The sequence below is a fragment of the Heteronotia binoei genome, chromosome 1 (assembly GCF_032191835.1).
Source record: "Heteronotia binoei isolate CCM8104 ecotype False Entrance Well chromosome 1, APGP_CSIRO_Hbin_v1, whole genome shotgun sequence".
NCBI classification, from domain to species: Eukaryota; Metazoa; Chordata; class Lepidosauria; order Squamata; family Gekkonidae; genus Heteronotia; species Heteronotia binoei.
Genome location: NC_083223.1, coordinates 207,188,282 through 207,214,143, shown reverse-complemented (window position 1 = coordinate 207,214,143; position 25,862 = coordinate 207,188,282). Strand labels below are relative to the sequence as shown.

General features: G+C 41.4%; 1 protein-coding gene across 4 annotated transcripts; it reads right to left on the bottom strand.

Moving 5' to 3' along the window:
• Positions 1-240: 240 nt before the first annotated feature.
• On the bottom strand, positions 241-24,149 carry ANGEL2 (angel homolog 2). 4 transcript variants are annotated; one of them, XM_060246947.1, is made up of 9 exons: positions 23,898-24,149; positions 15,999-16,390; positions 12,127-12,383; positions 11,737-11,806; positions 9,463-9,884; positions 7,844-7,970; positions 7,087-7,150; positions 3,689-3,849; positions 241-832 (listed from the first exon to the last, which is right to left on the bottom strand). In XM_060246947.1, exons 2-9 carry the CDS (start codon positions 16,381-16,383, stop codon positions 681-683), a joined length of 1,638 nt encoding a protein of 545 aa, XP_060102930.1. In that variant the 5' UTR covers positions 16,384-16,390; positions 23,898-24,149; the 3' UTR covers positions 241-680. The 4 variants fall into 4 exon arrangements, with proteins under 4 accessions (XP_060102930.1, XP_060102921.1, XP_060102913.1 ...); XM_060246938.1 differs by having other exon boundaries at positions 12,127-12,386; positions 23,898-24,106; XM_060246930.1 differs by lacking the exon at positions 241-832 and having other exon boundaries at positions 3,456-3,849.
• Positions 24,150-25,862: the final 1,713 nt, after the last annotated feature.

Here is a 25,862-nt window from a genome sequence, read left to right as displayed (position 1 = left end):
AGCTGTGACTTGATAACACTTTATTATTATTCCTCCAAATAACCCAGACTAGCATATACAGTTCCCTGTCCCATTTTATCATCACAATAACTCTGTAAAGGAAACTGGGCTAAAAGAGAGTGACTATGCCAAGGATACGCAGTGAGTTTCAAAGCAAAATGAGCTCTTTTCCCACCAGCTCTGTCTCCTTATTGCCTTGGCAAAGTGCTTGTAGTTTAACTAAACTCACGGGGCTACTGAGAGGGTGAAAGGAGGCAGATATATTTCAACCCATCATCCAAAGTTTTTTTTACAGACAACGGAGAAATTGATACACTGAAAGGCATTTGCATTAGATACAAACCTTACAAAATTCTTCAGGATATTTTACAGGAAAGACAAAGGTTCCCATTACACCACAAACTTGTCATCACTTACATTTTAGAAAGCACTTTATACCATCTCTGTGAAAAGCAGTGAATTTTTTTTAAAAAATACAGCACAGTATTTCCCCATTATTAACAAGGTAAAGCTGCCATTTGTTTATCTGAACAGCTTCAATAATTTACAAAAGCTTTTTTTAAAAAAAATACAAAACACAAACCTATGAGAGAGACATGCTGCCTGCAGTTTTTCCTGCCACTGGAGAATCAAGCAAAAACCAAGAAGAAGGGAAAATAGGACAGTCAATTATTTGTGTGTTATTCTTCTAGTCGGAACTCAGCTAGGAGAGGGAGATGGTCAGAGGAGTTGGTTTCATTAGGAAGTCCATTAACCATCCACAGGTCTTTTTCTGTTACGAGTGATAATCTACCTAAAAGTTTCAGTCCTCCATCAAAAATACGTTCAGCTCCTGTGGAGAGAAAAAAAATACATTGGTTACTATGAACACAGCAAGTACTATATCACAACTGGCACAAAGCTTCTGCTGTTGGGACCTGAATGGACAGTATTACAGTGCTGCTATTCTAGAATGATCAGCAGCCTATCACAGTTTCTAGTCTGTTGAATCACTGCATTCTGGGAGATTAGTCTCAGCTTGTACTGAATCTTAAGCATGTGCACACCTCACAATAGAAAGAGTGGGGCATACCTAAGTCCACTTCAGAGTTTATTGCCAAGGTAAAAGTTGAACTAAGGACTTCCTCCCTTAGCCAGTGTGCTGAGCAGCTCCTTAGACATCTGATTTAACATACTGCCTACTGAGTTGTATAATGCTAGAGCATTTACAACATGGAATGTGCTAATTATCCAACAGGTGTGGTTTCTCATATTTTCCCTTATTCTGGTACCTCAGCATGGGTCAGTCCACACCACACCCACTGGGGCTTTTTAAAAATTAATGTTGTTCTATTATTATAAAAACTCTGTCTATTAGGTTCTCTGGATTCTCAATTTTCACTTTAAAAAGTAATACTCCAGATACAGGGGCAATATATAAACCCATGTACAAAAAACGAAAAGAAAAGGGCTTAAAGATTTTATATATAAAAATATAAGTAGTAAAATAGTGTGTGTGTGTGTAGTAAAAATGGCTGTTGTGTGGGTGGGACCAGGAAAACTAGAAGTTTCTTGCTTACACAATAGCCATCCAGGCTTTGCTGTGATCTTGCTCAAAACTTCACAGAAAAGCAGGTTTGGGAAAAAAACCATCAGGAAAAACCCTTGAGGAACACAAATGTACTGCAGTTAAGTGGGGAAATACCTGCTTCTCAACAGCATTGAACCCAGGGCAAATACACACAGTAATACACACAGCAAAATCCTCTTGCTTCAGCACTCACAAGGAAGAAAAAGGATAACACTTTGGCACCATCTGGCGAGTTTTGCTGGAACTGCTATTACAATTTTTTAAAAATGAGTTTAACTTGATCATCATTTATTTTTAACAAAGAAAATGCAAATAAAAAGAACATTCAGGCTTTGTAAAGCCACTTTTCAGGAAAAACTTCACATAAAATAGAATAGGTCTATCAGCTTTATTACTGGCCACTGCTTGTTTGACCTTAACAGCAGCATGATTTGCAAAAAGTGATGCATTTAGGGACAAAAAGATGCTTAAAATATACACAATAGGGTCTAACTGGCTGAGACTGAAAAAGAAGAATTGGGGTTGTAGTGGAAAGCTCGATGGAGATTGGGACTCAGTGATTGGCAGCAGTAAAGAAGCCAAATTCCATGTTGTGGATGATTAGGAGAAGGACTGAAGATAAAATGGCCGATGCTGTAATGCCCATGTACAAAGCTACAATATGGCTTCAATTATATATTCACAGTTGTCATATCTTGAAAACTATACTGTAGAACTGGGAAAAGTGCAGAAGAGGGCAATTCAGATGATTAAGGCGTTGGAGCACCTTTTCAACAAACACAAGCCTTTATTGGCATATATCAGATTATGAATAAGGCAAAAAAAGATACAGAAATAACAAAATAAACCAGTCATATACAGCTATACGAGCACCTTTTCTATGAGGGAAAACTGAAGTGTCTTGACACTTTTCAATTTAGAAAAGAGATGACCAAGGAAGTATGCAATAAAGGTTGATAAACATATGTTTGGGGTGGAGGAAATGGACAGCTTTTTCTTCCTCTCGTAGTATTAGGGGCACTCAATGAAATTGATGAGCAATAGATTCAGGTCAGACAGAAGGAAATGCATCTTTATCCAATGAATTAAAAAAAATAGAATTCATTGCAAGTGCACATAGTGATAGCCATAAACCCAGATAGTTTTAAAAGAAGATTAGACAGGTTCATGGAGGATAGGTCCATTAAGGACTACCAAACAAGTGAATAAAGGAAAACACCACATTCAGAGGCAGTAAACCTCTGAATACCAAAGACAGGAGGCAGCATCAAGGGAAGGCTCTGGCCTCTATGCACTGTTGGCTCTTCAGGGCAATCTGTTTGCCACTGTTTAAGAATGCTGGACTAGATGGACCACAGATCTGAAGAAACAACACTCTGCTTACAAGATTAACAGGAGCTGACCACCTGTCATTTCCTTGAAAAGTACTTTCCTGGGGCACTGGGCCATAACTCAGATCCTGTAAAACCCAATCTTCACCACACTTGGAGGGCAGGTAGAGGAAAGTTAGCCAGAGATCCCCTGTGAGTCTGCTGTCTCTAGCATGACGGGTGGGGGGTGGGGGTGGGGAGAGACATTCCAATGAGTCACAAACCTCAGAAACTGAGCCAGTTCATTTGGGGGCTAAACATTTGCGACAGTTAATGGCTCACCACAAACCAAGATGCATTTTCCTGGTTTGTGCCCATTCCTAGTGAACGTACCAGTCTGTTTTTGCTGTGGCCCTCTGACAACCGTAAAACCAAACTATGCAAGGAAGGGAATCATTATATCTAGGACAATGGATCTGAGGACACTTGTCAGAGAATTATGCAATTGTGAAATTATTGGTACGCTATTGCTTGATGTAGTAGGAAAGGAGCCTTATTAAAACTAGTGGCTTGGGTGTGGATGTAGCTTTTTATTCAGTCAGCAGCAAAATATAGGAAGGGGTTAGTGTCCAAACCAACCTGTCCTTTTGCTGTTGCACCCCATGATGGAATAAAAGAATACGGCTGCACCCAATATCAGCTGCATGCTTTATGCATGGGATCTTTGAAAGGATTCTGGCATACTGGATATTGGTATCTATTTGGTACATGTGGTAAGGATATAGACAGCTGAACCAGATTTCCTCACCTGGTTGCTCAAATATGTCTCTTGCTTCAGAATAGAAGATGTAATCCACAGTGACTGCGCCTCTTGAGTGGCAAGTCGTTACTTCTGGAAGTCCACTATCAGGCAAATAATGAGTGTAGGCCGAAGACAACTGAAAACTATGGTGTAAATCTGTAGGTAACCTAAGTGGGAAAAGTACTTTTGAGTGTCTGTAGTAAAAAAGGATTATAGGAGAGATCATGTTTATACTGGAAGAAGAGATTGGATTTATACCCCGCCCTTCACTCGCAGTCTCAGAGTGGCTTACAAGCGCCTTCCCCTCCTCTCCCCACAATAGACACCCGCTGTGAGGTAGGTGGAGCTGAGAGAGCTCTTTTGACAACTGCTCTTGAGAGAACAGCTCTGAGAGAACTGTGACTGACCCAAGGTCACCTAGTAGCTGCATGTGGAAGAGTGGGGAATCAAATCTGGTTCTCCAGATTAGAGTTCATCACCCCTAACCTCTACACCAAACTAGCCAGAACTCTCTGGAGAGTTCTGCACGTTGGTGCAGCTTCACATGCCCCTCCAAAATATATAAAATATATAAAAAGTAAATGGATTCTTTTTATAGTCTTCCTTAGCTACCTTTTCTTCCCCACACATTCATCTCAGAAAACAGATTATGTGACCCAAATTTTAACCCGAAACAGAAATATTCAAATATGAGAACACAATGTAACAACTTCTGTATGACAAAATTATCAAAATGTATACCAATAATTAAGGTTACATGGCTGTAGAGCTCCAAAGCCCACCTGAACCATCATGACCAAGGTGATCCAAAGTCCATGCCAGAAAACATAGTTTCTGCATTCAGAATCCAGCTGTAATGAAGAGTTCATCGATCCCAGTAGGAAAAAAAGTTCATTTGCTTCCAGCTGATGACTTGGGGATGGTTTCATGACTTGGAGATCTACTTGGATTGGGAGTTCCACTTCCAGGCTTTGGGGAGCACCAAACAAGGCATTCACAGTGGGCCTCCTTAACCCAGCTGAGGGATATCCAAGGGTGCTATCACATGAGATTTGGCCCAGCCTAACCATGCCTCCCATTTGGATTAAATGTGCATGATCACACGAGCACATCTGCCCTTTGAGCTGCACCCACTCTCACCCCGACTCCAGACGCCTCCTATCTGGATTAAAAAGCCACCTGGATCTTCCCGGTAGTTTCCCCCTGAATTACATTTAGATTGCATATTTGCTGTCTGTCTGAATGTCCAGGCATGACTCACAAGTGGAAGAGCAGTGGGATGATGCCAAACTGTTTCTGGTGCATTCGGGTTATTTTTTCCCCCTAACCCCACTCTGAGGACTTGAGAGCACACACCAGGGGACTTTAAAAAAAAAACATAACCCTTTCTGTGGCAGGTTCGTGGTTGAGGTGCTCTAACAGTGTGAATGGACAACTACGGACTGCTGTTGTGATCCTGCTGCTTCAACGGTAGCTGTCTGATAGCCCGGATTGGCCTCTGGGTGACTGCCCCCCACCCCAGCCTGGCTGTCTTCCCACTCACCTAAATGAAGGCATTCACTCCTCCCCTCAACTCAAGGGGAGGTGATCTCTGCCATCCATCTGGAAAGCAGTTGCAATTCTGAGAGATCTCCAGCCCTCACCTGGAGATTGGCAACACTGATTCCCATGAGGAAAGGCCTTTCTTTCAGAGGTCTATAGTGATCCTATAGGAATTTCCCACTAACTTGGAAAGGTACTACTAAAGGCCTCTGAGCGAGTGCCCCCCATAGACTTGCTATCTTCCCACCCACCCAAGTGGGAGTTCCTAACCTGCAGTTGCCAACCCAGCAGCCTCTAAGGAAAAGGACAGTCTTTCTTCACAGTGTGTGTGCATGCCGGGGGGGTGGGTGGGGGTGGGGACCAAAGAAGTTGACATCATTCCCCTCATTTCTCTCCCCCCTTTGATCTGAACAACCACCCTGTGAGGCTTCCCTATCTCCTCAGGCAACCATCTTGGGGCAAGGCTGAGGGGAGGAGGGAGAGAGGGAGTGAAAGACAGTAAAGGTGGGACAGCCATGCCCTCTGAAGCGGAGCCAGGCTCCCTGGCTATTTCAATGGCCTTCTGAGGCTGTGTGTGCTGGGAGGCTGTCTGTGTGGGCTGTAGATAGGGCCTTTTGTGAGGCAGCAGGAGCTCTGAAGCCCTTTCTGAAGCTGGTTGACAGAGAAGAGCTAAGAGATGTGGCTGTCTCTGAGGTAAGACTGCTTCTGGCAGTTTGTTCTACATTCCTGGGCCTAAGTAGGCAGGGCAGGGAAGTCAACCAATGGGATGCCAGAGACATTAGTGACATGTGACGGGCCAAATGTTTGTTCTCAAAATATTAACGAATGGCCTTCCTCGGTTTGGCCATGGCGATAAGAGAAATATTACTATAGATTACATCTTGCTAGTTTCTTGGGTGAATGTACTTCCTTGTCAGAAGAAGCGCACAGAAGATGCTACATCACTATGGCATTTTTTAAAATTGCATTTGAGCTTTTTCAGAAAATTCAGTCTATAGGCTAATTCCAACATTAGAGGAAGTACATTCCCACAGAGGAAAAGATTATTTTGGAATAGTTAGTCATAAAGCTTTTCCAAAGATGATACCATATATTTTACATATTTATATCTAGTTTTGCTTCAAATCAAGCTACTAAAAAGAAAAATACTCAAAATTTGAAGGATCCAATTGGAATAACCACTAGCAAAGTTGGACAGATCACCAGTTCAGATATAACATTTTTATAGTACTCACCAGAGTGATCTTCAAATTTATTATAGATTTGGGCAATATCAAAGGACTTTCTGGTTCAACTGGTTCATGTACCATCCTCTAGTTTTAATATAAAGTCACAGACCATATATCACAATTCAAGAAAGGCAGTATGTAATCTTGTGCTGCAGTTTAACAAAGTCTCTGACCGATTTCTCACTAGGCTTGTTCCGGTCTTGGAGCCCTTTCCCCCCCCAGCGCTTCTGTCCGATTTCACACAAGCTGCCATGGGGCTGCGATTTACCCTGCCTCTTTCCTGTGGCAAGCAAGATCCTCTGAAAACTGGTTTCTGCTTGCCTTGGGAAAGAGGCAGGGCAAGCTGCAGACCCACAGCAGCTTGTGAAAAATCGGACAGAAGTTCCAGGGGAAAAAGGGCTCAGAGACCAGAACAAGTCTAGTGAGAAATCGGTCTCTCTCCATGTGAGTTATATTAGGCAATGTCAAGCATTCCAACATAGGTTGCTACAAGTCAGAATTAAAATAAAATGATAACATTTAGTTATAAGAAGAATACTTAGTTCCTCATTTAAACAAGCTCAAGACAACACAAAGCGTTGCTTGACGGTCAGCTTGCCTATGAGCTTCAATCACCCAGATGTCAATATGTACCTTTGTGATACTATTATGATCTCCTCTGCAGCCTCCAATGCACTTTCTTTAGCCTCTCCTCTATCTAGAAAAAGGGAAGCAAAAATGACAACGAATGTCAAAGGAGAAAACTCCATGAAAAAAAAAATGATGACTGAAAGCCCATATGCAGATAAAAATTACAGAAGTTACTTTCCTTTTTCTTGGAATGGGGAAACTGGAACACAACATATTGAGCACATTTATTTCCAGCAGATAATCCCTACAGAGTATCAATTTTGAACAGTAACTATGCATTTTTTAAAAAACTAGATGTCAGTGCTCTAATGAATGCTGGCCACTATTAGCCAGTATAACAGAATTGACAGAATTACTATAAAGGACTGGGTTATATAGTCTGCTTTCAATAAATAGCAGTCCTGTTATCTTTTCAAGAGACATTTGGAACACACCCAGCTTTGAGCTGAGTGGAAAAGTCCCATGCTGGAGTCATGGTAGAGTATATCCTAATTAATTTCTTATTTTTTTTCCTCTTGAAAAATATGAGTAGCAGCTACAAAACAGCATATGCAGTGCTACAGCTGTGGCTTATTCAGTCAGCACAAAACATGCCCGTGAACTGATATGTAATTCGATGGAAGGAAACAAGAATCCCAGTTGGCTACAGTAAATTTATGTCAGGTTTCTAAGAAAACTCTGCTGTGTTTAAGTGCTTGGAGCTCAGTGACTTACACAGTAAACAGATTGGGGTGTGTGAACAATTTGTGCTGGAACATACCTCTTTCTCTTTCTAGTTGCTTCTGCTGTTCCTCATACATGCAGTCCTGAGAGATGCCAAGACTTTCAGGCCAAATGGGAATAGAGAGTATCCTTTTACCCTTAGGAGACTGTTCCTGTCCAGATACCTTAAACAAACAACAACCGCAAAGAAATGCAAGCGTTTCTAGAATGGGTTCAATATTCATTGTTGCCTTATCTTAAACCCAGGCTACTTGGAAGTGACTTGGGTCCAGTCATGCAAATTCTGGCAAGCCACCTTGAACCACAAGAAAATATGGGATATAAATGTTTTAATAAATAAGTAAAATTGGAGAAACTATTTTGGAGCTCATAGCCAGTAAGGGACACCATCATCTTCCACAAATGTGTAATCTACCACTTGGCTACCTCATAGCTCATTCTTGGCTCTATATCACTTGTGAATATTAACTGGCCTAATACAATGCAGATCATTCAGGGATCCAACTGCTTACTTACACTATGCTGAAATTTGTCTTGTTCTTCTCCCACTATATGCTGAAATTTGTCTTGCTTATTCCTCTCCCACTATAACCATTTTTTTCATACACAAAAAAGAGAAAGAATAGACTCCTATCCCATAACTACTCTTTAGTACTTTGATAAAGCAGACAAAAGTTTCATAAGTGCAAATACACAATACATTTCAGTATTAAAAGGCCATCACCCTTCATTTTGTGATATAATTTCTTCAGCATATTTTAGACAATATCTTAATATTTATCACATCCAGTAATCAGTCTTCTTGTCTGTTACCCTTAGAGCCTCTCTGTACTACAAAGGCATATTAGTTTTGTACAAATTAGCTGTGATGGCTTTCCAAAGAACTATGGGAAATGAGTAGTTGTTCTGAAAGGCCATGTCACAGTAACATCAGGTAGTTTAAGGCTGCCATGGCAATTTTTGTTTTGCTGCTACAGATTAACATACTCCTTTAGTATATATCCACTTATTGGATTTTATTCTATTCATTTTCACATCTGTTTTCAAGCTTCTCTTCCAATACATTGTCTATATTAGGTTATGCTATTTTATGTCCATAACTACTCTTCAAAGTAGATTAGGCCAAAAGGCAGCGGATTGGACCAAAGACACCCAGAGAGCTTCATATCTGGGTGAGGATTTAAACCTGGGTGTCTCTGATCCGTTCAATATTCTATCCACCATATCAGCACTTTCAAGTCTTTCTAGTTTGGGGAAATATTTCAATACCCCCTTGTCTACTCTGGAACTCTTGAGCATCTTCTGCAGATCCAAGGACATGCTCTAAGACCCACAAAGCTTCCGTAGAGCACAACTGGCACCAACTGCATGTTGCAGGAGAAAACTGACAGAGGTGGCCAGTTGACTTCCCAGGAACATGTCTGCCATTACTGACCTTCTTATTGAGAAAGTGACAATAAGCTTCCAAAGAAGACCAGAGTTCCCTGAAAACAGATACTGTACTCCTGCGCTTTGGACCAAGCAGCACACTACAGCATGAAAAGCACAGTTCTCAAGGAATCTTCATAATATTATTAGTGATGGGATGGGGGGGGCACCCAGTTCAATATTATATGAAGTCAACCAACATCAGTTCCTTAGGAAATCGATACCTACTTGCCCTATAGGAAGTCCTTCATAGTTCAGTTTTCCTTCCTTTAAGAAATTGTACAGCGGAGAGTAAGGGACAGAGTTAAAGTCACCACAGAGGACAAGGGGACAGAAACGTCCATCTTCTTGAATGGCCACGTTGGTGATTTCAGCCAGCAGAATTGCTAATTGGGTTAGCTTAATGTCCCCCCGTCTTGGGTTGTATAGCAGATGTGTGTTGGCCACACATATAGCTGCACTGACTTTACAGTGAAACCGAGGCTGCAGGAGCACAACCAACCCTACATTATCTCGGTCCAACAGTGGGATATCGCGGCGGAAGAATTCCACTGGGTTTGAGGAGAGCAGGCTAAACTTGGAGATCTTGAAGCAAATAGCACAGCCGTCAGGTTTCCTTCCTGTCCTCATCTTGTATTCGCAATGGTAGCCTGTATAAGAGGATTTCAAGATTCAGTCTGACTGGTTGCAAGAACTGCTGAGCCTCTCCATCTCCAGCATTAATTGCATGAGCCACTGATTGCTGCAATTTCTAAAGAGGAATCACAAAATCCCTTGCAATTTTCAGATATCTCAGTTATAAACAGCTGTCTCTTAAAGAGATCTTGTCAATGATTTCTACTAAGTTTACAACAGAATTAATAAAACTATTATTTTCTGCCAAATATGAGGTGTGCTGCATTTGAACTTCAGGAAACTTCAGTATAAATGCCTGTGCTTCCAAAATCCAACTCTCCCTGACTACAAGACCAATATCTGGAACAAAAGGCCAAAGAATGGATATTAGCAATCAGAATATTATGAAAATCCTGGCACTGAATTATAATCAATGGTTTTAAAAAGTATTTAACTTAAAAAAGAAAAGAATTTACACAGCATTGACAGATAAAAAGTATAAAATCTACACAGGAAAGGAAAGGTCACCTGTGCAAGCACCAGTCGTTTCCAACTCTGGGATGACATTGCTTTCACGTTTTCATGGCCGACTTTTTATGGGGTGGTTTGCCATTGCCTTCCCCAGCCATCTACACTTTCCCCCCAGCAAGCTGGGTACTCATTTTACCGACCTCGGAAGAATGGAAGGCTGAGTCAACCTCAAGCCAGCTACCTGAAAACCCAGCTTCCACCGGGGATCGAACTCAGGTCGTGAGCAGAGCTTAGGACTGCAGTATTGCAGCTTTAACACTGTGCCACAGGGCTCTTTTAAAAATCTACACAAGATGACAAATATTCTCTTTCACTGTTTAACTAGGATGTTGAGGAAGACAGAGTCCTTCAAAAACTTTTTTCAGCTTCAGTCTTGGCAGCATGGTTCAAAACGGCAGCAGGCCCATCTTCAAGAGAATAAAGAGCAGCCACAAGCAACATGACAGGGTTATCTTGACAAACAATTTTCTGCACTCTAACATCTGACACCCTCTCAAACAACAGATCCAAATCTAAGTGACCTTTCTAGCAGATTGTTTAGTTAAGACTGGATGGCAAGCTGATCCTTCAGCTGACAGTAAGACAGCTGATTACAAAGAGTAACACAAAGGAAAGTTACTCAAATCCATTTCTCTGAAGTGTCTCGACTTTGACAGAAACAGGCTACTGGCTACTTCACACTTTAAGTTGTCTGACAGGAAAAGGAAGATTATACGATGTTAAACAAATAGAAGCATACTATGCGGAGAATACAGGAACAAAACCCTGCTATAGCAGATCAAGGGTCCATCTAGTCTAGTATCCTGTTTCCCATAGTGTCCAACAAATGACTTTGGGAAGTTCAACAACAGGTCATGAAGGCAGCCACATTTGTCAGCTGCTGCTCTTCAACAACTGGCAATTAGAAGCCTTCAAGTATGGAGTTTTCATTTAATCATTACAGCTATAGCCACTGACACATTTCCCCCCTCCATGACATTTAATTTAAACAAGCATGCCCCATTCAAAGCAGGCACAGGGCCCTTTTTTGAGTACTCTGACATCCATATCAATACACACCAAAACACAGGAAGATGTGGCTGCTACTTTAGTTCTGATCAAGTACCATGCTCAGATACACTTTCCAAAGTCTAAAAAAGATGGGGTACTAGTGCACACAGAGCGCTGCAAACACAAATGCTACTGAAGTGAAAGACCAAAAAACTTGTGCCACAGTAGATTTGTTAATACTACAGGATGTGATCCCCCCCTGAAATTTGAGCTCACTTAGAGACCTTAAAACTTGTTTCCTCTAACATATTCTGGTTACGATTTACTTATAATGCGTAACTTATGGTTTTAAATAACATATTATACCTAAGGCTTCCAAACTGGGCTTGATTTCCTTTCCATACTGGTCTTCTTGGACCTCTTGTAAACAAAGTACCTGAGAAGGAAAAGTGTACTGATCAATCACACAGCAGCACTTCTAAGATCCACAGATTTCAGTGAGTGAGAATTACGGTACTTCACACCTAGGGTGGACATTCGATGTCCTTATAGATGCTAGATCATTTGTTATTAGAAAGCATAATGGCACATGTTATTGCCAAAAGTGTGTTTATCACATTCAGTTTGCACTGTACTGTGTACACCTGAAAATACCATGTGAGACAGAGTTACAACTGCTTACATTCTGTAATGGAGACCCCCTGCTAAGCATAAATTGCTTTCTTAGTGAAAGCTGTGGGGTAGCTTTCCACTTACATCTGCATCCAGCCGTTTGATGTCTGAGAGAATGTTGGGAAACCGATAGTTCCAAGATAGTATTTGGTGTCTGCAGTGTTTATACAGGTGGGAGTTGTCTTCTAATAAATCCTGGGAAAGAATGTTGTATGACATCACAGTAAAATCAAACTTTTCCTGTAGTTCTTTATTGTCCTGACTGATCTGCTTATCCTCTTCAAGGATCTTCATTTTTTTACTCTTCTGACAAAAATATTCCCAGGATCTTTTGATCACACCTGCTGAAACAGTAGTCAGAAAGGGGGGGGGGGGATGTTGACATTAATACTTTTGACTTGAGAGAGTTTAGGTTCTGTTTGGAGAATAATTTTATCTTACTGAGGGCTCACTAAGAAAATGGATAGCCTGCATAAAAATGCTGAGAAAAAACGACCTTAAGCAATAAATATTTATTTATTCATTCAATTTCCATACCACCCTCCTTGCCAAAGTGGGTTCAGGGTGGATTACAACAGAAGGGTTCACGGAATAAATCATATTTCAAAATCTAAAATTACATCAATTAAAACCAAAAGAAACAATATCATGATGGCATAAAATCATGTTGGCCTGGGTCTGTTTCAGATTTTAATAGGATATTTTAATAGATATGGTCTGGTCAATGGGTTTCTAAATTGTCAGAGCCAAGCAAATAGTTTCATGGTAATTTGAGCAGGAAGGGCTGTGATATTGATAAATCTTTGTCCACAAAGTATGAGTACCCAACTAAAGGCACAGGCATTGGGAGTTTTGCAATGCCCCATCTATTATCCCAAATTATTGTGCCATCTGCTCCAGTTTGGTGTAGTTGTTAAGTGTGCGGGCTCTTATCTGGGAAAACCAGGTTGATTCTCTACTCCTCCATTTACAGCTGCTGCCTTGGGATAGCCACAGCTATTGCAGGAGTTGTCCTTGAAAGGGCAGCTGCTGAGAGAGCCCTCTCAGCCCCACCCACCTCACAGGGTATCTGTTGTAAGAGGAGAAGATAAAGGAGATTGTAAGCCACTCTGAGTCTCTGATTCAGAGAGAATGGCAGGGTATAAATCTGCAGTCTTCTTCTTCTTCCTTCTATCTGAGGCAGAACTGCACCGGATGGTAGGTGTACTGTAATGTCCACCACAGCAGCACTCCTGGATCCAGCTTGCTCAAAACACTGGCCACCACTAATGTAAAACATATTTAAGATGCAAAGAGAAAACAGCATACTTTATAACATATAGGATTAAGGCCCGTTGTGAGGAAAAATACAATGGACTCTAGAAAGAAGCTCTGGGTGAGTGCCCCTCCATCCCTGGTGTCTTCCCACCCACCCAAGTGAAGGCATTCATTCCCCCCACACACCTCCAGGGAGGTGATCTCTGCCATTTGGAGAGCACTTGTAATTATGAGTGATCCCCAGTCCTCACTTGGAGATTGGCAACAGTGGTTCCCTAGAAGGAAATGGCTGATTTGGAGGGTGGTGTCTATGGCATTGAACCTACCTGAGGTCCCATCCCTCCTCAAAGCCCACTCTCTCCAGGCTCCACTCCTCAAATCCCCAGGAATTTCACAACCTGGGATTGGCAACAGCTAAGTCACACTGGCTGTCATGGGGGGGCTGCTGCTGACCAAGAGCAAGCAACCGGGCCTAGTTAAGTCATGCCAGTCAGGATGCATCAAGTCACCAGAGGGTGCTGCCAGGCGTAGGATAGCCAACCTCCAGATGGAGCCTGAAGATCTCCTGGTATTCACAACTGAACTCCAGATAACAGATCCCTGCTTTGGAGGGTGGACACTATGGCATTATATTCCGCCAAGGCCTCTCCCCTCCCCAAAATCTGGCTTGCTTAGACGCCATCACTAAATCTCCAGGAATTTCCCACCTACCTGGAGCTCGCAACTGTAGTCAGGACTGGGTCCAATGAGTTCTCCCTCAAAGGCCAAAACAGGCCTGGAAAGGGCCTCCCCCACCAAGCTTGGTAGCGTTTTACTGACAGAAGCAATAGCTTCTGTTGGTTGCCTAGCAACAGCTGCCTAGTAGCTTCCCCAGTGGTCCAATCCTTGTCTGTCCTGGATCTGGCAGTGGGCAAGGGAGTCAGCCAATGGGAGTCTAGAGGTGGTGACTGACACATGATGGGCCAATGGTTTATGAAGTGCACCCTAAAGCCAATGGGAGATCTGGATTTGGCTTCACCACAGGGCTTTTATTATAGAAAAAGAAAGGATTATACATATACAAGTAATTTATTGCAGAGATGAGAATCAGACCAAGAAGTTCAAAAGCTGAGCTACAAATCACAGAACTACAACAAAGTGTTGCCCTTATTTAAAAAAAGAAAGAGAGGAAGTAAGAGGAAATGTCTGTCCAAAGCCAAGCAGTGAGTTTACAGATAAGGTAGTCTCATGGAAATGATAACAGAGTAGACCCTGCCTCATCATTCTCTACAGTATTTCTGGTTCACCACTGAAAGGAGGACTGCTTGGACATATGAAGCTGCCTTATACTGAATCAGACCCTTGGTCCATCAAAGTCAGTATTGTCTACTCAGACTGGCAGCGGCTCTCCAGGGTCTCAAGCTGAGGTTTTTCACACCTATTTGCCTGGACCCTTTTTTGAGATGCCAGGGATTGCTTGGTGTCTATAAAGCAGAAAAAGAACACTAGAATATCTACACACATGACTTCAATGACCCAGCATTCTCTGTAATGGAAAATTATTTGATGGGCAGAACTGTATGTGTGAACGTTTACATCCCCATTCCCCACTGCATCCACATGCCCAAACCAAACAAGAGTCCTGCTTACCTACTTTTTATTTTAAAAAACTGGAAAGACCCATTTCACTTGCCCTATATCACATCTTTTTGGGACTTCAGTGTGTGCACCTGCCTGAACTGAATTCACCACAGACCAGTGGTTCAAACTCTGTAGCATGTAGAGAGCCATACCTGCAATTACCATCAACCAAAGGAGTCACATTTACTTCCATGCCTGCCATAAGGTCAAGTGCATTCAGGAAGGCTAGCAACTTACCCACTGTACTGATGGCAGCTGTTTCAGGTCAGAAACCACCTGCTGACCACAAACCCCACTGAGCAAGGGCCTTCCTCACTTTCCTGAAACATGGGACAGGTGGTACAATGGGAAATGGTGCTCAGAGGAGCCACATGAGGCTCCTGAGCCAATTAGTATCACTGCCATAAAGTTAGGGGATAACAAGAGACTTTTTGTATCAAAGCTTCCTCAAAGTAGCGCATGTTATATTCCATTTTATTCAGGCTATAATCCTGTGAAGTTGGTTAGCCAGAGAGATGGGGAGTGCTGCAAGATCACAGAAGGAATTTCATATTAGCATGAGAACTTGAACTGAGGAGTCTTGGGTTCAAGTGTAATCTGTCTTAACTCTTAGTGACAAAGGCAAACAATAAATGAAGGCAATAAATAAGTAAAAAATACACAACATGCACTATAGCTGGAGTTGTCAGATAACTATGGGAGCTTTGGAAGCAGATCAAGGGGTGAAACTGATGTTCTGTAATGCATCAGTGTCAAGTGAAACTCTGGACTCCTCTCCCCCAACTCTATGGTGAAACTTATAAAAAATGGGGGTTTTGATGTTGACACATTGCATTACATCATTTCTGTCTCCCACAGTTTTCTTGCTGGTTGAAATGAATAGGGGGATGGGGGGATAGGGGAGTGGGAGGGCCGTCCATTGGGAGGCTATTTGCCTGAAGCGGGCATGTGTCAAGCCTACCTATAACTCTAAACTGGCTGTACTACTCCCCACACTGTCTCTTTAAACTCCAGTGGGTAAAAAACACTCATTTTAATATTGTGAAGAATTTACAAAGACAGTAAAAATATCACATTACCTCTTGGTTTTGGAAGGCTTTCTTCTTCATGTTGAGGTTTATTCTGAAACACTAAAGCTTCATTTGGAAAAGAGGTACTCAATTGTTCATTAGGACTGAAGCTAATGTCCTGGTCCTCACTACATCTCCTTCGTTTTGGTGTTGGCTCATCGCCTTCAGATTTCATGTTAGCAGGACTGAGATGAATGGAACAGTTCTGTATGTGATTGTGAGGCTTTCTGTTCCAGCTTACCGGGAAATCCTGAGGGTTCACGTGTGAGCACCAAACCCAAGAACAGTACCCAGTCCACTTCACACACTTATATGTTTGCCCATTCTGGAAGACTCTTTGAGCTAGATTCCAGTGGGCAATCCAAACTCTGCCCAGCCTCTGTAGGGACAGCATGGGATATCTAGAGACAAAGAAAGATTAGTAAAGCTTCTTATCTGTGAGATATAGTAATAAGAATTTGGACAAAGCCTCTGAAAGTTTAGTTGATAGCTGTCACAAAATGTGTAATAGTCTTTCTGCATCTATCCACTGCTTCCAATAATGAAGAGGCTTTGAACATCGCACACACGAATCATTAGCTATCCAGACAGTCTCATTTATAGTTAGTTTTTCATTGTATCTGAAGAAGTGTGTGTGCACACAAAAGCTCATACCTTTAATAAAACTTTGTTGGACTTAAAGGCGCTGCTGGACTCGACCTTTATTCTATTGCTTCATACCAACATGGCAACCCACCTAGATCTAACTTGAAAAAAGAATTTGTGTAAGAAACTTACACATCTTGTATTTTTACCTACAATCTGCACGCTATTTCTACACTGCAATGCTATTAACAAACACTGCCAGCCAAATATGGAAGAGGCTGAACAGATAGCTGGTGATGCTTGCTCATAATGGCTAAAGCCACTCTGAAAAGGGAGGCTTTAAAAGTTCTTTTTACAAAAGTGGGAGGCATTTCAGGACAGCATAGTTAGAAAGTGAAGCATAAAGAGAATGGTTGGATATTTGTCCAAACTAAAGGCAGTGTATTGCAGAGTCTGTAGACCATTTTACCAGTACTCATATATATTGTTTTGTGAGAGCCAGTGTGTTGCAGTGGCTAGAGTGTCAAACTAGGATCTGGGAGACCCATATGTGAACTTCCATTCTGCAATGGAAGTGATCAGTCACATACTCTCAGTGTAGCCTCTCTCACACGGTTGTTTTGTGAGGATAAAATGGAAGAGTAGAGAATGATGAAATTTGCTTTGGTTCCCTTCTGGGGGGAACAAATGAAGTAAAATAAAATTTGTGAGACAGATGGATAAAAATAAACTTACAATTATTTTAATGGCTTAAATACTGTTCCGCTTTTTAAAAATTAAGCCTACATACAATTTAACTTTTTAAATAAATGTCCTTAAAACATACTGGGTTAAAGGCTGCTTTTAGAATAATGGAAAAATATCTTTTTGAAGTCAAACATTATAAATATAGCACAACAGCTCATACATTAATTATTTACATCAACATTCTGTTGGTTATTTACATTATGATTTAAGCCCGTGTAGCCACAAAATGCTGTTACATTCCAGAATCAAATCTTCTTCTAAACAGGTTGCTAGTTCTTATGAAGATACATATTTATGATACAGATACGATTACAGACAAGGGAGTGAGTGAGAAGTAGCTCAGTTTCTTTTATTCCAGTTCTCATTTTCAAGTCTATAAGCTGCAAGGTGACTTGTCTTGCTAGGTGCAAAGGTTGTGGACATCAAGCACTTACTAGACAGGCATATACCTAACATGGGAGAGGAGTTGGCAGTCATGCACATTGATGCCAATGATATTGGGAAATGCAGTTGTGTAGTTCTGGAGGGTAAATTTAGATAATTTATTTTTTTAGTGAATTTATAGTCCGCCCTTTCCCATAATGGGCTCAGGGCGGATCACAACATGGTAAAAATATTTTAAACCAGCAATAAAACAATTAAACCATTAGATCAAATTAATTTAAGGTAGCATGGATGGCATGAGCACATAAATTAACACATGATTTTCACAGGCGACTTGAATATCCAAAGAATGTCAAGAGTATCAGCCCGATTTTTAGCAATCAAGATAGGCAGTAGGCTAAAGGCCCACACCTCCAAGGTAGTATTATCAAAACTGCTTCCTGTTCCATGCAGAGTAAGCTAGATAGAAACATATTAGTAATTCAATGCATGAATGAGAAAGTGATAGAGTTTAGAATTGTTAGGCACTGCAGAACTTTCTGGGACAAGCTTAACCATGTACACAAAAGATGAGCTTCACTTAAGACCAAGAGGGAACCAGGCTGTTTACACTTAATATCAAAAAGGTAGCAAAGCAGAGCTTTTAAACTAACTTTTGGGGGATAAAGGAGTTGGTCTGGTTTGGAACAACTCATCGCTAAGGAATGGTGTGGTAAATTATTGGGAAAATATTGATGGGAGAGGGCTAGAACGTGAGAGCGAGAATAAGCAGTGAAGGAGGAAACTGCAGGGAGGTGGAAATTCAAGGGTCTTGTGAGGCAACTCAAGTGAGGTGGAAATCCTTAAAAAGAGAAATGGGATACAAGTGCCTGTATGTCAATAGGAGTACTCTCTAAACCAAGATTGGGCTGCTGGAATGTCTGGTGCTAAATAACAGTAGATATATTGGCCATTTCAGAAACCTGGTGATAGAATGTGGGGTATGTGTGTGTGCGGGGAAAATCAATGGAATGCAGTTATTCCTGGATATAAACACTACAGCAGAGGGGGATGTCCTGGGGATGCACTGCTCTGTCTATATCAAAGATAGCAGATAATCAAGTAAGCTAGAAAAAGTTATAGAAAGAAATTCCCCCAAGGAATCACTGTGGGCCCTAAGGGTTACTTTAAAATAGGAGCGTACGCTCACCTCCCTGACCATAACCAAGAGGCTGAACTTGAAATAGAAGAGAAAATAAGAGTGGTAATTAAATGGGAAAATGTTGTAATACTGGCTGACTTCATCTACCCTAGCACTCACTAGACAAATACATGCTCAAGTCATACTGAAATGAGGTTCTTAGACATCAGAAATGACTATGCACTGAAACAGATTGTTCTAACTTCGATAGCAACAGCTTCAGGTAGATTCAGAAGCTGGGTGCTAGGTCCAGTTTCACAGGTAATATGGAAGCAGAAGACAAGAAAAAAAGAGAAGAAACTGGACTTGGCTGCAAGTCACATTACACTAAACGATGTGTTTTGCAAATGGATTTTTGCTATTCTTATACAGTAAAAATCCAATTGCAACGCATTATTTAGTGTAGTGTGAATGCATCTTTGGAGTCTCAGAGCAACTTACAATCTCCTTTCCCTTCTCCTCCCCCCAACAGACACCTTTTGAGGTAGGTGGGGCTGAGAGAGCTCTTTCGAGAACTGCTTGAGAGAACAGCTCTGAAAGAACTTGTGACTGATCCAAGGTCATACCAGCAGTTGCATGTGCAGGAGTGGGGAATCAAACCTGATTCTTCCAGCTTAAAGTTGATGCTCTTAACCACTACACCAAACTCTCTACAAGTAAACTAACCTTCCCTACAAGTAAGCTAACCATACCAACTAGTTGAACCAGCAAGGCTCCCTGCTTAGTTCAGGCTTCAGTATCTTGAAGGGTTTCACCCGGCCAGGACTCAATTGAGCCCTGATTCTGTAAAGCATTATATACACTTAAGGCAGGGATCTGGAACAGTAGCTGGAACACGGGCTGCCAGCCTGGCACTTCTTTGTTGCTGAATTGCCTCCTCACAGGCCCATCATCTCTTTTGCTCTTGCTGGGTGGGGGAACAATTTGGAAGACTGGTAGTCCAGGACCCGGCCCTACAAGACTGGCTGCCCTGGATTCTGGCATACTTGGCAGGAATGTCCAGTGGTGTTGAGAGTCCTCTGAGCCTTCTGGTCTTCCCTCAGAATAGTCTCTGGCTTCTCCTGGTCCTGAGGAATGTGCTCCTGAACCCCAAGGAGAGCTCATAACACAACTGGTCACAGAACCAACTAGAGGGGTACAACTCTGGACTTGATTCTGAGTTGGGTTTGAGACCCAGTGCAAGATATAAATGTTGGACTGATTGGGAATAGTGACCATAATACTATTAAGTCCAGTATTCATGTCAATTTGCCCCCAACGCCTAAAACAATACTTTTGATTTAAAAAAAGGGAATGTTGCTGAAATGAGGTAACTCGTCAAAAGAAAATAAAAACAGAGAATTAAGAACACCAAATACCCCCAGGGTGCCTGGAAACTATTTACCACTATGCTGACTGAGGCCTAGATAGAATGTTTACCTCAAATCAGGAACAGTATCAAGTTTAAAAGGATACCTGCATGGTTAACAACTCACATTAGGGAAGCCAAAACAGCCAAGAAGGCTTCTTTTAAAAAGTGGAAGGTTTCTTTAATCAAGGTGAATAAAAAGGAGTATAAGTTTTGGCAAAACTTTGGCAGTTGGCCCCTTTCCTGGAGCATGACGATCTAGCAACGGTGATTCATGCCACGGTCATCTCGAGGTTGGACTACTGTAATGCCCTCTACATGGGGCTGCCCATGTGCCGAACCCAGAAGTTGCAGTTAGTGCAGAATGCTGCTGCCCGGCTGTTATTAGGGCTCCCAAGACGGGAGCACATTCGGCCGGGGCTTCAGGATCTGCATTGGCTGCCAATAATATACCGAGTTCGATACAAGGTGCTGGTTATTACCTTTAAAGCCCTATATGGCCTAGGACCTGCCTACCTTAGGGACCGTCTCTCCCCACATGTTCCCAGAGAGTATTGAGATCGGGTTCTCAAAACCTGCTTGTAATCCCCGGGCCAAAGGAGGCCCATCTGAAATCCACCAGGGACAGGGCCTTTTCGGTAATGGCGCCTTGCTGGTGGAACCAGCTGCTGGAAGAGGTGAGGGCCCTGCCGGGACCTTGGGCAGTTCCGCAGGGCCTGCAAGACAGCCCTCTTCCGGCTGGCCTATAACAGACTGACATTGGAAACTTTATGGAAGGTTGTAGTGTATCATTTTGGCAGATCGCTTGTTCTATATGTTTATTATTTTACTGTTTTAAATTGTCTAAATTGATGTATTTTTAAAGCCATTGTTGTAAATTGATGTATTTTAAAGCCAAACTTTGTTAGATTTTATATGTTGTGAGCTGCCCTGAGCCACTTCGGCGGGAAGGGCGGGATATAAATTGAAATAAACTGAAACTGATACAAAACAAATGTTAAGTTGACAATAGGCAAGCAAAAAGAGAATCTGAGGAGCTGGTGGCCAAAAACATTAAGACAAACAATAGTCTACTGAGGTAGTTGGGTCTTTGAATGACAAACGAATAAATGGATTGCTTAAAGAAGAAAGGGAGATGGCAGAGAAACTTGAATACATTTTTGCATTCATTTTCATTATGAAAAATGTGGGGCACATACCCACATTAGAGGGCAACTATATTTGGGAAGGGTGTCCAAAAAACTGAATTAAATTGAAGTGATAAGAGATGGGCTACTAGGCAAACTGAAAACCTGTAACTTCACAGGTGCAGATGGCATACACCCAAGAGTTCTTCAAGAACTCAGATATTAACCTGTTGATTTACTAACAAGTGTATCTAACATAGCTAAAATTTACCTCTGTGCCAGATGACTGAAAAATCACAATTATTACCCCAGTTTTTAAAAAGGCACAGAAGAGATCCAGGAAATTACAGGCCAGTTAACCTAACATCTTTTCCAGGAAAATTAGTAGAAACTGCTGTTAAAGGAAAAAAAATTAAACATGACAAGGAACAAATTCTACTGAGGGAAAATTAATATGACTTCTACAAAATGAAGTCCTCCCTCACCAACCTCTTGGAGTTCTTTTAGTAGATTGACAAGCATGAATTCATTCAAAATTATCCACTTGCAGAGGAGGTCACCTATAGCCTCTCCAAAGGACTCACTACTTAGTCCTCTTGCCTTCCAATCACAAGTCATGCACAGACTAGCAATTCACATAGAGATTCAGCTGAGTATTAAATTTTTATTTTCAAGAAAAAAAGAAAAATGGAAAGAGAAAAGTAATAATACATCTGTAAAAAAAAAATAGAATACATTCTGCATGTCGCTGTAGAATTCAAATAAAAGAAAATTTCATCATACTGTTACACGCTTAGCCTCTCATCACAGTAGTCATATAGAATTATATTGTAAGTTCCCATTTAGGTTATCAATTTAGCTTGTATTTCAACCATATAAATTGAAGATTAACCACAGTTCACACCAAAGCAATTTAAGTGTCTAGCCATACATATAACTTCTCCCAGTATTCTCTTGCTTCTTCCTTGGATTTCCCAGCAAGCAATAACAATAAATAGTCCATCTCTGCTGCTTCCAGTATTTTCCCGATCAGTTCCTGTTTCGTGGGTAGTTCTTGGAGCTTCCATTTCTGAGGAAGCAAGAGAATACTGGGAGAAGTTATATGTATGGCTAGACACTTAAATTGCTTTGGTGTGAACTGTGGTTAATATTCTTCAATTTATATGGTTGAAATACAAGTTAAATTGATAACCTAAATGGGAATTTACAATATAATTCTATATGACTACTGTATGAGAGGCTAAGCGTGTAACAGTATGATGACATTTTCTTTTATTTGAATTCTACAGCAACATACAGAATTATTCTATTTTTCTTTACAGATTATTACTTTTCATTTCCATTTTCCCTTTTTTTTTTAAAATAAAAATTTCATACTCGAGATTCAGCTGGTAATCTCTTCTGGGACCAGGCAAAACTGCTACATCTGAGACTGGGCACTGCGCAGCACATCCCCCAAAATGGATGATTGGAACACAGAAGCCCAAAGAATAAGCATTGGCATTGCTTACACTAAATAAAACCAATTTCCTTATTCTGAGCGGCCACTCTGTGTTCCTGACAATAAAGTAATCCAGCACAGTGATTAAGAGAATGAGCTGTGATGTAGGAGGTCCCCAACTTCACCTCTACCAGAACCTCACTTGGACCAGAAGGCTCAGTAAAAGCCACTGTCTTTTACTCTCTGCCCTCCATCTACAATATGGAGATAAACAAATTGAAAGATTTAACACAGCATATATGCAGTGCCTTGAACACTGAACACACTATACAAAACTAAGTAATTTTTAATGGCTTGGAAGTTTATATTTTTCTATGCAAACTAACTCTCTGATCTCGATCAAAAACAGGCAAGCTCCATCATCCTGCTCCTGAGGCACAGCCAGGACTACAAAATCGAAAAGAAAAGTTTAACAATGACAGCTTTCTTTTACTTTTGAGTGAAACTGTTGTCAAATCTTTCAAGGTCAGAATTTGATAGGTCCCCCAGGCACTAGATTAAATTGCTACCTGTATCAGTTACTGACATGTTAAACATAAATCTTTGAGTGCAAGAATGAAACACATCTCTTCTATTAACTCAGAAAAAATGGGCCTCAGCTATCAAGTTCAGGAAACACTGGTCTTCTTTTCTTCAGAAGGACTGAATCTATTTCTGCCTCAAGTATTGCATCAAAGTAATATATATGCAGATGAATTCCTAAACTCATTTAGAAGTGATTACCACTGAATCAATGAGTAACAACAACAAAAAAAAGCGTAAGAACAGCGCTCCTGAGTTAGACCACTAAGACCTCTGTTAAACAACCAGCTTCAGTGGCCAACAAGATGCTTCTGGGAGACCCGTAAGTAGAGCATGGAGGCAATAACACTCCCTAGTTGCTTGCCGCCCCTATGCTAACAACCAGGCTATGAAAGTATCCCTTTCACTCTCTTTTACTTGACAGGTAAGTCCTGGAGCCGCCGCTCTTCTCACCCCCACCTTTTAGGCCAACGAGACACCCTGCCCCCGCTTCTGCTGGGGCCCGCATGTTTACCTCCAAGTGCGGACACTCCTGGCAGGTTAATTGCTCCCCACACCGAATCCCAAGAGGGGTCATCTCAAAGGGTCGCCGGTTTTTTCAGCTCATAAACTCAAGCCCCGGCTTTCCTTCCTCAGCCCTACATAGTCCTCACGCAGGCGGTGACTCCTCCCGCCAACACAACTCGTCCGTTTCTCAAACTCGTTTTCCCCACCCCGGCAACCGCGCGGGCGAATGGGATTTGTAGTTTTGTTCTAGGTGCAGCCCGTTGCAAGACGTCGAAAGAGCCTTTAGGAAGGGAGCCATATTATTTAAGGGCACTTAACGAAAACGCAGCCACCACCATTTTGTTGTCGGGCTCAAGGGTCAGAGAACTATCAGCTTCCAGCAGTGGCTCCTGGTTACAGTTTAAAAATCTTTACAAAAATTCTCAGCATCTTGAAAAAAGATTCGCCCTAGCTAGACTTTCAGGGGGTTGTAGCGGAAATAACTCTTGCGGTTCTCCTGTGTTTTGTTTGGAGGCAGAAGCTTCCCTAGACCAAAGCCCACTTTGCCAGAAGCGCGAATGGAGCAGAGGTTAAGACTTTTTAGTTCTGATATCTCTTAATAAAAAGTTTTTGGTCCTCGAATGAAAACAGGCTGGAGAAGTGCCATGGCTCAGCGGCAGAGCAACTGCTTTGTATGGGGGGAAGATCCCAGATTCAATGTGTCATGGCCAGCACCTTCCATTAAGTGGATCAAGTAGTAGATGATATGAACGATCCGTGGAGAAAACTGCCTGTGTGAGAGCAGATAATACTGACTTTGACAGAGGAATATTTTAATTCATTCAGTATAAGGCATCTTTTTCATATGTGTTCAAGAAAGATGCATGCAGGCCTTGCATAAAATCAGGCTACACGACAGTTAAATGAGATCTAAATAGCCAACAAACTAACACATACCTTATAGCTATGACACCCTCTGCAAGTATTTATAATAGTCAATTAAACAAGTGTAATGAATAATGAAGCAGAATCTGGCCTCTTGAAAGTAATTTGGAATTGTCATGTAAATGTTTAGTGTGGTTGTCTTGACAATACTGGCTGCTCACCCTAGAACTCTGAAACCTTTATTGTTCCATTGTTCTGAACATGTACTAATCAGAGGACTGCAGCAATCACAGTCCAAAATGAGACAAGCTCTACATATGTACATGGTTTGTGCAACAGTGCCCAGTGTTAACAGTTTTTAATGCTTTTGTATGTTTTGAGTTCTGGCCTTAATTGTTTTAATGATCTTTGTTGGTTTTAATAGTTTTTAAAATGTTTTTAATGTATGTTTTATGTATGTTTATTATGTATGTTTTAATTTGTTAGCTGTATTGGCTATGTATGTTTATTATGTATGTTTTAATTTGTTAGCTGTATTGGCAGCCCTCCTAAGGGTAGAAAGACAGGTTTAAATTTTGGTAAAATGAATAAATAAAAATACTGAAACTCCAAATAAACCTGACAAGTGTTTCATGATGTAAAGAACACTGACAGTTTAATTCCAACTGAAGTGGCAGTGTAAATTCTATCAAGTGACTGTCTTGTTCAAATGTAGCCTCAATGTTTCCAGACTTACTGACTTACATAATAACTATGTCAACCATACTTTGTGTTATTTGCTTTTGATTATTTCTACAGCACAATCCACATAAATGACTGTTATAGTGATTTAAGACTAATACAGTGGTTTTCAGATGCTGAGTCTTCAGGGAATACTTTCCATACAGTTGTGCTGTGGAATCCCTATGCGTTACAATGGATTCTGAGAATTTTCTAGAGCTCACATTTGCTTTACATGAGGCATTCTCTCAGCCCTTTACTATCCTACACTAGAATCTGTCTCCTCCCTCTGCACATTAATTGGGAAGCAGGGCCGGATCTAGGGGAGGCAGAGGGGGGTGCTTGCCCTGGGCGCCGGAGGGGTGTGTGTGCCAAATTGGGTATGGAG